The sequence below is a fragment of the Microtus pennsylvanicus genome, chromosome 14, assembly GCF_037038515.1.
Source record: "Microtus pennsylvanicus isolate mMicPen1 chromosome 14, mMicPen1.hap1, whole genome shotgun sequence".
NCBI classification, from domain to species: Eukaryota; Metazoa; Chordata; class Mammalia; order Rodentia; family Cricetidae; genus Microtus; species Microtus pennsylvanicus.
Genome location: NC_134592.1, coordinates 21,717,010 through 21,729,495, shown reverse-complemented (window position 1 = coordinate 21,729,495; position 12,486 = coordinate 21,717,010). Strand labels below are relative to the sequence as shown.

Sequence of the window (12,486 nt, the reverse complement as noted above, 5' to 3'; positions counted from 1 at the left end):
TTAAAAGGACAATAAAGGGTTGCAGAAAGTGTTCTGCAGTAGAAATTTTAGTTCTCTAAGTTGATCTGGGTTGTATGTCTTGATTCAGATTGTAGGCGGACTGTATTCATAGCAAAAGTTCCAGATGGGCTTTGAGCCTTCTTTGTTTCCATTCCCTCCAATCTCTAGCGTTTTTTGTTTGTTCTTATCTTTTTTTCTGATATGTCACGGGTTAGGTTTCAAAGACCATTACATGGTGCCAGATCTCTGGGTGTTATACTCTCAGAGCTCTTGAAATAGTTTGCTAATTCCCTGCTTACATATTCTTTCCCCTCACTAAACTTCTAAGCCCCACTAGGCCATAAATCACATGGTCCTTTCTGTGTGAATTAGGGACACTAGTTAACTAACTTGGAGTTGCTAATAATGCGTAGGTGTTACATTAAGGAAGGAGATGTAAGTACTTCCCTTTGGAGTTATTTAACCAGATTTAAATTTTTTACTTAGTACTCCCTGCCTTTGTCCTCTCTCTGTCTGTCTATCTGTCTGTCTATCTATCTATCTATCTATCTGTTATATGAATCTAAATCTGTGCATGCCTGAAAACTGTCTAGTGAATCTGTCCCTGTATCTATATCTATGTGTCCTTTTGTGTCTATCTGCTGCCTGACTATGTGGCTATGTGTGTCTGTTCCAAATAAAGAGCTTTGCTCTGTCTTTATTGAACATCATTGAAAGCATCGTGTGTGGAAGGAATAGGATACTTTACAAAATACCTTTAACGGACTTTTATAAGAGATTGACTCACTAGATGCAACTGATCTCAAGTGACCCAGACAACAAACGGCAGTATAAATATCATTATTTATCAACCATTACCCATAAATGTTATATTCAATATTTGTGACAGTTATTCATTTTAGAAGATTGCTTTCAACCTCTGTATTTGTTGCTTTTAGCAAATGATATATATGCATTTTTTTTCTGGGCAGAGACATCGAGGAATACATGACTTCAGATAAAAGCTATGCATTAACTTAGTTTCTGAAAGCTTATTATATGGAGAATTCAAGACAAGTAAGGCTGGTTGTTACATTTTTTTCTTCAGGCTATTGCTCACATGCCCATCTGCATCCCTGCATCCTGAGTTACCGTGTTTGTACCAACAGCTTACTTCAGACTCATGTGGCAGAGATAGCCACCACACTTGAGTAGCAAGGTATTAGAAAACATTAGGACCGTTGGCAAGTTAAGCTAAGTATGGCACCAAGATATATATATATATATATATATAAATATATATATATATATATATATCTTATTCCAAAGCTTTATTGATCTTTTTATCCTTCAAATTACAGAATAAATGTATACTGTTTTTGACACTTAGATAACATTCGCAGTACTCCTTTTTCAATTTCAAACTGTAAGTCTAAAGATAGCTAAGGAAATAATTTCAAGCGTAGTCTATCTGCTTTGGGTACAAATTGTTCCAGTCTCCCTATTGGTGAGAATTGAGGAGCTTGCAGTCAGCCATGTCCTGTCATGTTAGCTTATTTTGTAAGGAAATCAAATCTGGCACCTTTCAATTAACTTCTTTCGCTCTCCGTCTCAAAGCAGATGGAACACATTGCGGAGCAAGACGGCAGGAGTGCTATCCTTGGATTTCCTTGACTGCCTTTAATTGTGGCTTCTGTCTTTCCAAACCTTGCTAAAAGTCATCCTGTAAAGGCAAGAGAGTTCCCTCACACTGAAAGGGGATCCTGTTGAAACAAAATGTATTCTCAATTTGAAGTTGACAACACTTACGGCGATCACAACGGACTATTTCAGTTATACCAAGAGGCCTCAATGGAGGGCTTAAGTGCAAATAACCATATATTGTTGTTTGGTCAATGTCCTTGGTAGTGAATTTAAGCTATTCTACAGTAAGGAAAGGAGAGAGAGAGGTGGAAAAGAAAAACCTTTGACTTCATACTTGAATTATGTTGCATCATGGTATCAGAGGAAAAAGATGTGTGGTATTTTTAATGATACTGGTTCTAATCATGATGTACTGTTAACTAGCACAATGGTAAATAATTATCCCACTTTTGGGGTGTGTGTGTGTGTGTGTGTGTGTGTGTGTGTTCACAGCAAAAAGAGGAAGTATGTAAATACTTGTCTCAGGATTCCCTTCTTCTCTCATTACCTTTTGCCCCTATCCTTTATAGTGCATTCTCTAGGGTTCTCCTATAAGCACAAACAAGATTTTGTATTGGAATTTAAAAATTTATTTTGCAGGTGATGGGAGCATAGAGCAGTTTTCTTACTATACTGAAGATATTACATGGCATCTATGTTTAGAAGTGCAGCACATTGGGGGAGAAGTTCTTAAGCGGGATGGATGCATTTTCAATTGGCATAGTTTCCATGTTGCATTCTTACAGTTGCTAGATCTATAGGACTTCATGTCAAATCTCTTAGCATTTCCCCATCTCCATCTTAAAATAACAGAGCTTTCAACTAATCTTCATTAACAGACACCAGAATTCCAACAGGGTTTCAGCCACACTTGCCTATCAGGATATGCAAACAGATGCTTAAGAAAAGGTACTGGTTGAGGTATAATAGTTACCTAGGATTTTTAATAATAGACTGTAATAGTCCCATCTCCTTTTGAAGATTTCATACTTCAGTCATGTATTTCATTTAACCATCATTTGAACTGAAGTATTATCATTTAAGATGCCACCAGCCTGAGTCCCAGCACACAGCCCAGGTCAGAACTGTGTACCAGGAGTGAGTTGTCGCACTGCTTATTCCACTATTATACTTAACTGACTCTCGTGTCTTCTTTTCTACAACAGGTTGCAGACTCTGTTTAACCAAGAAATTCCTAGGCTGCTCTGCACTGGCCTGACTTCCTATAGAAGAAGCAAGATTTGTCTGACTGGCTGGACTTCTGTTGACAGTACTTACCACTTGGCATCACTCTTCTCTTGTGTGGGAAATCCTTCCTGTTGAGTTGTTTTGCTCATGGAGGACGGCCGCAGGAGGGCGACATAGGCAGATGAGACTAAAGACATCTGGAGGATAGTTTTACCATCTGCCTTCAGGCCATTTCCTCGAACAGAAGCTCTAGACTTTGACAGAATCTGCTTCAGTCATTTTGTTTTGCTTCCTGTTTTTTTTTTTTTTTTTTACTATTATTTGCCGTTGCCTTTGTTTTTAGTATCCCACCCCCTCCATCCCTTTGTATTTTATTTCTGTCCTTCAGCAATGGGCCTGCAGACTACCAAGTGGCCCAGCCATAGGGCTTTTTTTCTAAAACTTTGGCTCATCATTTCCCTGGGGCTCTCCTCACAAGTGTCAAAACTCCTGGCCTGCCCTAGTGTATGCCGCTGTGACAGGAACTTTGTCTACTGTAATGAGCGAAGCTTGACCTCAGTGCCTCTTGGGATCCCGGAGGGCGTAACCGTACTCTACCTCCACAATAACCAAATTAATAATGCTGGATTTCCTGCAGAGCTGCACAATGTGCAATCAGTGCACACGGTCTACCTGTATGGCAACCAACTGGATGAATTCCCCATGAACCTTCCCAAGAACGTCAGAGTCCTCCACCTGCAGGAAAACAACATCCAGACCATCTCGCGTGCTGCGCTCGCTCAGCTCCTGAAGCTGGAGGAACTACACCTAGATGACAACTCCATATCTACAGTGGGCGTGGAGGACGGAGCTTTCCGAGAGGCGATTAGCCTCAAACTGTTGTTCTTATCGAAGAATCACCTGAGCAGCGTGCCTGTTGGGCTTCCTGTAGACTTGCAAGAGCTGAGAGTGGATGAAAACCGAATCGCAGTGATATCAGACATGGCCTTTCAGAACCTCACAAGCTTGGAGCGTCTGATTGTGGATGGGAACCTTCTGACCAACAAGGGCATTGCTGAGGGCACCTTCAGCCATCTCACCAAGCTCAAGGAATTTTCCATAGTCCGTAACTCGCTCTCCCACCCACCTCCTGACCTCCCAGGTACGCACCTGATCAGGCTCTACCTGCAGGATAACCAGATAACCCACATCCCATTGTCAGCCTTCTCAAACCTCCGTAAGCTGGAACGGCTAGATATATCCAACAATCAGCTACGAATGTTAACTCAAGGCGTCTTCGATCATCTCTCCAACCTGAAACAACTCACTGCTCGGAATAACCCTTGGTTTTGTGACTGCAGTATTAAATGGGTCACCGAATGGCTCAAATATATCCCTTCTTCTCTTAACGTGCGTGGTTTCATGTGCCAAGGTCCTGAGCAAGTGCGGGGAATGGCTGTCAGGGAGCTGAATATGAATCTTTTATCTTGTCCCACCACCACCCCTGGACTGCCTGTCTTCACCCCAGCTCCAACTACAGTCTCTCCCACAACTCAGTCCCCTACTCCCTCTGTTCCAAGCCCCAGCAAAGGCTCTGTGCCTCTAGCTCCTACCCCCTCGAAACTCCCCACCATCCCTGACTGGGATGGCAGAGAAAGAGTGACCCCACCTGTTTCTGAAAGGATCCAGCTTTCCATCCACTTTGTTAACGATACTTCGATTCAAGTCAGCTGGCTGTCTCTCTTTACTGTGATGGCGTACAAACTGACATGGGTGAAAATGGGCCACAGTCTTGTAGGGGGAATTGTTCAGGAACGGATTGTCAGTGGTGAGAAGCAACACCTGAATCTGGTTAACTTAGAGCCCAGATCCACCTATCGGATTTGTTTAGTGCCATTGGATGCGTTCAACTACCGCACGGTGGAGGATACCATCTGTTCCGAGGCCACTACCCATGCCTCGTATTTGAACAATGGCAGCAACACTGCTTCTAGCCACGAGCAGACAACTTCCCACAGCATGGGCTCCCCTTTTCTGCTGGCGGGCTTAATCGGGGGTGCAGTGATTTTTGTGCTCGTGGTTTTGCTCAGCGTGTTTTGCTGGCACATGCACAAAAAGGGACGCTACACCTCCCAGAAGTGGAAATACAACAGGGGCCGACGGAAAGATGACTATTGTGAGGCAGGCACCAAAAAGGACAACTCCATCCTGGAGATGACGGAAACCAGTTTTCAGATTGTCTCCTTAAATAACGATCAGCTCCTTAAAGGAGATTTCAGACTGCAGCCCATCTATACCCCAAATGGGGGCATTAATTACACAGACTGCCACATCCCCAACAACATGCGATACTGCAACAGCAGTGTGCCGGATCTGGAGCATTGCCATACGTAACAGCCAGAGGTCCAACGTCAGAAAAGTGGACAACCAAACTCTCAAGAACACACATGAGTGTGCACATAAAGACACGCAAATTACATTTGATAAATGTTACCCAGATGCGTTTGTGCATTTGAATACTCTGTAATTTATACGGTGTACTATATAATGGGATTTAAAAAAAAGTGCTATCTTTTCTATTTCAAGTTAATTACAAACAGTTTTGTAACTCTTTGCTTTTTAAAATTAAAAAAAAAATGTTGCTGAAGTACTGTACTGGGTTGTACAATGAGGACCCAATGCCAAGGCAGAAGAATGAGTGATTCATACTTAAGATGCATATTAACCACTTTGCTGTTGAAGCTGTCAGAATAAATTCCTTCTCTATAGCTTCTCTATAGTCATAGGAAAGGATAGATTCAGATGGGCTCATCAGGGTAAGAGGGATAGTTTGAGTAAAGAAAGAATGACCTAGTTATTTCTGTTTTCTATACCTCTTGGCCTGGAAGAAACGCTGTTTGAAAAATCCATAATATAATAATAGAGGTAGTTATTCCAATTTGACCCAGTACAAGAAATAGAACATCATGAGGAATCCAGTTCCCAGGAGATAAGTTAGGCCTACTTGACCAAATCAAAGAAACTGAGAGGTTTGAAACGTCCTTAAAACCCCAGGGTTGGCTTTCTGACTGTGAACTTCAAAATCACTCTTCGTGCTTCCCTGGCCTTAAGTGATAACAGAATTGGAAACCTGAGTCTGAGTCTAGTCATCTTCAGGGACCAATATGATCAGTTCTAGCAAGAAAATTCCCCTCAAAACTGTCACTATTCAAATAAGATGTCAGGTGGAAGTATATCCAATAGAGTTATATTCTAGAATAATTTTTTAGAAGAGGCTAATAAAAATAATGGGAAGAATTATATTGAATGGAATTATTTTTGATAATGAAAATTATTTGGGTAGATTCACTGAGGCTATATCAACATGGTGTTTAGACCAACAAACAACAGTGTTTGGACTATATTAACAGTGATGTGTTTACTTAAAAAGTACTAATACCACTTAGGAAAAAACATCAGTGATTCTCTTACACTATATCAGCTGACTTTGTTAGTATCATGTTGAAATAGCTTGAGTTAATACCTATATCCCCTCTCAAATTCTTGTCTTCCAATCATCTTGCGTATATTTTTTGTAATTAAGTTGTATATTCCCCCTTTGTTTCCCCTCCACCACCTCTGCTTAGTATTTCAAAGAAATTGCTAATCTTGGTTGCACAAATGATCCCTGTGTATTTCTATGTATTAAAATCCATATTAATATCAATGCCAATGATTCTGTGGAGACACCAAACTGGCCAAAATAATGCGTATTGTTAAAAAGCAATACTATGTTTCCATTAGGAATTAGCTTTGATCCTTTTCCACATTCAAAATTCCCACTTGTTCCTTTTCGGTTGTGGATGTCCCTCTAATTTGTTCATCTGAGGGTGATAATTAACTTTATGCTAAAAGACCACCAGTAAAAACGAGTAAGTCAGAGAATGCAACATTTCTCTCGTCCTGGCAGAGGGTATAGGAAAGCGAGGGATGCCCACTATTGATGCTAGATATTTTTGAAGCAAGTCCATTTTCAGAAAGCATGAATAATTTACCCTAATTATTGTCATCCCTTAGGTGTAGAAGGGCTATAGACCACATACATTGTTTAAAGAAATTTACCCTTGGGGAATTCTTTTCGAAACCACCTTTAGGCATTTCATTCTGTATTCCTTTACAACCATCCATCACTTTAGGGACTCATGAAGTAAATGTCACCCTCTTCTTGCTTTCTCTTTCTCTCTAAGCAAAATAAAACTGTGATGTGTCTTCTTGTAAAATTTTAGGTATAAAATGCTATGCAAGCTTTTCTTTATAGCAAGAGCTTTATTTTCTTTAATAATATACCCTGACTTATATGTTTTAATCTCCCTCATTCCTCAGAATAAGCAGAAAATATAACTGCAGCGATAATGTTATAGACACAAGCATTGAGATGTGCAGTCAGTAGAGCTGAACATAGTTATGAATTAATTTAATTAATTCTAAAGTGACTCGGGTTTCCTCTTTCGTCTATTAGCTAGCGGGTTTGGGCTGTTGGTTCCTGTAAAAGTAGGTTCACACAGTGAAGAAATAAGACCATCTGGAATGGTGATCAGTGGAGCGTTACATCATCGAAAATCAGGACAGTGATATGGGGCTCCGTGTATTAGCTGAGTGTTTCCCTTTCACTGTCCTCTTGCATCTCATTATAGGTAAAACTGTGTGCTGAAAATTATAATGGTACTTTGGTTTTTGAAGATTTTTATTTTGTTATAAACAAGATAATCAGTATTGTCGGTTCGTACTGTATGTTTAACTTCCAGTGGGATTCAGGACTATGGAAATGTCTTTTCTTTGACCGAGGAGAAAGATGGCATGGTTCCCACAATGTTGAATGGCATCCACAACACTAGAGAGAGTTGAAGTGGTACTGAAGAGACCCAGTCATGTACAATGGTTAAGTTGCTTGCAAAATTGCTCTGGTAGAGGTGTTTAAAAAAAAAAGATCTTCATTTTGATCTTATGAGCATTATAGCAAAGACATCTGCCATGAAAATCAGACTACCATCTGTAGAAGTGTGCTTTAGGGACTCCTACATCAGAGTCAAAATCACATCGTGTAATCTGTACTAGCTTATGACACTTTTACAAAAGCAGATGAGCACCAGTCCTTACTGGATGATATTTTGACTGGCATCTTTAGTCAGGAGACTGTCCTGCAGTTATATCTCCTCTGTGTTTGGTCCTCTCTTGGCCTCATCATTTCTTTTGAGGTGATTAGTTAAGAGTTAAAGTTGAGTTATCTCAGAGAGTTTCACACCCCCCCCCCGTCAGTACAATAACTGTAACTACTAGAGGACATTGCAAAGAAAAAAGTAAATCAAGGTCACACAGATGTTATCAGTGATTAAATAGAAGGTAATCACCAGTACCTCCTTGCTTACAGAGATGCATATGACCCTGGAGCGACCCTGGGTTTCACTTAAACACAGTCACTTCCTTGGCTAGGAAGTACAACACTTGTGACAATCACAGACAGACATGAGAAGGGTGTTACCTATTTATTTATAATATAAGTGGAATAATCCTCCCTTGTGAGAAATAATGCTATTTCTAATTTTCCAGATGTTTGTTGATACAATATTAGACATTTTCTCTCAAGGGTAAAATAGAAAAAAAAGAAACTATAATGTGATCTTTTTGGAAAAAAGTGTATTAACGGTGTAACTGATATTACACCTCTGTTTTTTTAAATAGTGGAGGTCATAATGGTCTTAGTCATGCCGCACAGCCAGAACTTCCTTCTTCCCTGGAGAAAGCGTAACTCTTCATGTGAGGAGAGCCTCCATTTCAAATACAAGGCACCATTGTTTTCTTCAGAGGCAGGTGCTACACTGGATCAGCAAATTTCAGCTGCAGCATCCCTGCAGCTTTTGACAGTGAGGTGATTAATTTTCATCAATGTCTTTTTCTAGGGTTTATCTCTGACCTATCAAAAGGGGATATTAGATGTTGCTTTAGAACTTGAGAATAACACATAAACTCAAAACTTGCTTCTCCAACTAAATGGGAAAGCAAAAAGGAAGAGTGAACAACAGGGAAACAATACACACACACACAAAACAAAAACAACAAGTCTCAATTCTTAATCTTGTCAAACTTAGCTTCTTCTTTTTTTAGTTGAGATAAATAATGGTAGGAAGCTGTATCTACACCCTTCTCCAGTTTCTTCAGCAGGATTGAAGCAATTGTTGGCAACTGCAATGCTTTTCACTGATTGTGGAGAATACATTTTGTACACAGTATGATGCAGTTTTAGCAAACCAGGTTGTTTTGTTACAGTATTTCATTTTATAGCTGCACATCCACCAGAAGAGCACAAACCAAGGCCATTGCGACAGGCATTTTAAAATTAACATAAAACATGCAATTCCATGCATACATAATATATGGGCTGTTTGTAAAGGTGTCTGTGGAATGTGAGATTTGTAGCCAGCTCCAACAAAATGAGGCATCACTATTGTATGCCCTCATAGGATAATATTTACTGAATGTTAAGTTTGATGATCTGTTACTATTTGAAGCATATGTGGATTTGATTTTGGTTTGTGTTTAGTGTGTTTCTCTGACAAGGGACTTCAAGGGGCTGGAAGATTCCATGTCATGCATCCTCTGAGACCTACCATGTTGCACACTTTGTTAACTACCAACTTCACTCTACACTATACAGTACCTTGTTGATATATTCAGTAAAGGCTTATTTTAAAAGAAAATCCATTGTGTTTATCTGAGTAAATTTACCGGAATGTAACCAGTACTTCTGCTGTAATGTAAATGAGAAACATAAGAAATTCTTCATAGACAACAAAGAAGGCAGAAATGAAGCAGACTGTAAAGTGTTCGTACCCTGCTACTGTAAAAGCAACATCTATTTTTAAAGGCAGTGATCTCTCTGTGTAAAAGGATAATGTGGTGGTTCCTCCCTTTTTCCCCACTGAAATAATTTCAGAAGATAGATTTATGTACACACCACAGCAGAAAGCACAGCCTTCTCTCTTTGAGAAATACAAACAGATACGTATAATATGTACACAATTATACAAGTCTTTTTTTCACAATATACACTATTGATTTTGATTGTTAACTTTGAGAATTCTTGTCCCCCTTCTTTTTTTAAAGAATTGCTCACTGTTCATCTGTACTTTCCAATGGAAACTCCAGGTAGTACATCTACCCATATAACTCAGATTTGATTCTAGATTAGTCCCAAATGATTTTACAGAACCCCCTTCTCTAACATTTGACCATTTACCACTGATGAATTTGGCATGTGTAGTGTGGAGCTGCAAGCTGCGTTCCTGCCACCCGACTCCTGGCGCCTGGCTAGCTTATGCCCCGAAATAATTACACGAAAACTGTATTCTTTTAAACACTGTTTGGCCCATTAATTCTAGCCTCTTAATGGATAATTCTCACATCTTGCCTAACCCATATTTAGTAATCTGTGTAGCACCAGTCTTACCGGGAAAGATTCAGCTTGTCTGACCTGGCAGCTTGCTTGCCCTGGAGCGGAGCGACATGGCATCTGCCTAACTTCCCTTCTTCCCAGCATTCTGTTCTGTTTACTCCACCCACCTATGTTCTAACCTATCAGGCCAAGCAGTTTCTTTATTAATTAACCAATGAAACCGACAGATTGATATATGACACTCCCACATCAGGCATGGGCTTAATGAATCAGAAATAAAGTGATGACTTTCCAGTTAACTAGCATTACTAGTTGTAGGATTTCAACTGGGTGATGAACTATGAAAGCTGGAGTTAGCAGGTGATTCATATCACATTGAGAAGCCTTTACATACAATACTAATTGCTACTTGTTTATTTTTGACAAGTTATAGAGGTTATATGCTCTCAGCCAACAAGAACCATTCATTTAGTAGAATTTATTAAGATCTTAACTGTCTGACCTCTAGAGTGACATCAGAGGTTTTAGAGGAGGACAATGAAATCTTAGAAAAACCACCCATATTTTCTAGTCTACTGGAAATCTGTGTACCCAAAATATTTACTCCTAAGCTACTTTTTATGCGGCTATGCTACATTCTCCTCTGTTACTTTCAGACAAAAATGAACTTGCTATTTAGAATCTCAAAGATCACTTTCCAATACTTTTTAAAAGACATTCTGATGTTCTCTACATCATTTCCTGATAGTAACAGTATACCCCCAGTAATAAAATAGGTACATCTACCAGCGAGGAAGTGAGATGATGCATTTTTCATTAAGTATCATAAACTGTCACAAAGTGACAGTATATTGACAAGTAGGGGCTTGGTTGGAGTTAGGGTTTCAAATTCACAGCAAGAAATTGAAGTTGTATTTGCAAATTACACATGCAACCTATGAAAGTTCTATTAAGAACCTAAAAATGAATCATTCAAATGTAATAAACATACCTGAGAAGTGAAAAGAACACATGGAGATAAATGTGCTCTTGCTTCCTCCCTCCTTCCTTTCTTCTTTAACTCCCTCCCTTCACCCTCCCTTCCTTCATCTCTACTTTTCCAGATTTTACAGCTGAACTTCAAGAGAATCTCAGTGTTTGGTCCATAACCCCGAGTGTTGCAGATGGAGGTAGAATGTAGCTTCTCGCAGGACTACATAGAATCTCCAGTAAATTGACTTGCCTGAAGGCTGACGTGCAGGATAAAATATTATTCAGTCTTTAAAATGTTTTGATGACAGTTATTGCTGACTTTCAGTGGACACCAATATTAATTCTTGTGTACAGATGTGCATATTGATATTTTCCAGGGAAAGATGGTTCTTATTATTTCAGTGATTTATAATTCTCTCTATTGGGGTAATATTTCCTTAATGATATATAACACAGCCTTGGATTCTGTTGAACTCCTTGGATTGGCATTATCAGCCATTATTGTTTCATTTTTATTACCATCCATTGAATATTTGCTAAAAGTTTGGGTGCTGAATAGTACAATATTCCAGGAGAATTTATATGATGCATCAAACTCTCTCCCAGAAAGAAAGTACTTGACACATGGCCCAGATTCCTCATGTTTCTACATCCTTCAAGGATTCTCTTATTTATGTTTAATTTACCATTCATGGATGCTGCTTATTCCAGCATATACAGGAGCTCTTTAGGTTTGTTTTCCTCCTTTCTGTCCCCTGGTTGTCCTATGCACTGCAGAGAAACACTGTGTGTACAATGCCTGAGTGTGATGTGGTCTTTCTTTGAAAATCTTTTGAGATCACTTGTGAAGTAGAGGTTAGAAAACAATTGTTTGAAATCCGATCTCTCTTTTCAACATTTATCTTAGGGACTACCTCAGTTTGCCAGGCATGGCTGCAAATGCTTTTGCATACTAAGTCAACTTTTTAGCTATTGTCACCTTAAATTTTCATAGAGTTGTTTCATTCTTATGCTCCTGGAAACATTGAACACGTTCTCTCAATTCCTACATTCTGTCCATTGCTGAGTGAAATTCTAGGTCCCTGATATGTATTAGAAGTCTTAAATCAGTAATGCCTTCTACAAATAGAGGCTTGAAACATGCGGGGTAGCCTTGCTCATATAACTGAAAATTTGCTTTATATGTAGAAGAAAAATGATCACCCTCCCTCAAAAAAAAATTGACTACCCAATAATATATATTTGATAGGAAAAAC

General features: G+C 39.3%; 1 protein-coding gene across 2 annotated transcripts in view; it reads left to right on the top strand.

Moving 5' to 3' along the window:
- Window positions 1-9,563, top strand: part of Flrt2 (fibronectin leucine rich transmembrane protein 2) — a 93,784-nt gene extending 84,221 nt beyond the window's left edge. For both annotated transcript variants that reach the window (XM_075947275.1, XM_075947274.1), the window contains exon 2: window positions 2,829-9,563. In XM_075947275.1, the coding sequence (XP_075803390.1) occupies window positions 3,241-5,223 (1,983 nt within the window). In that variant the 5' untranslated portion in view covers window positions 2,829-3,240 and the 3' untranslated portion in view covers window positions 5,224-9,563. The remainder of the gene's footprint in view (window positions 1-2,828) is intronic.
- The last annotated feature ends 2,923 nt before the right edge of the window (window positions 9,564-12,486 follow it).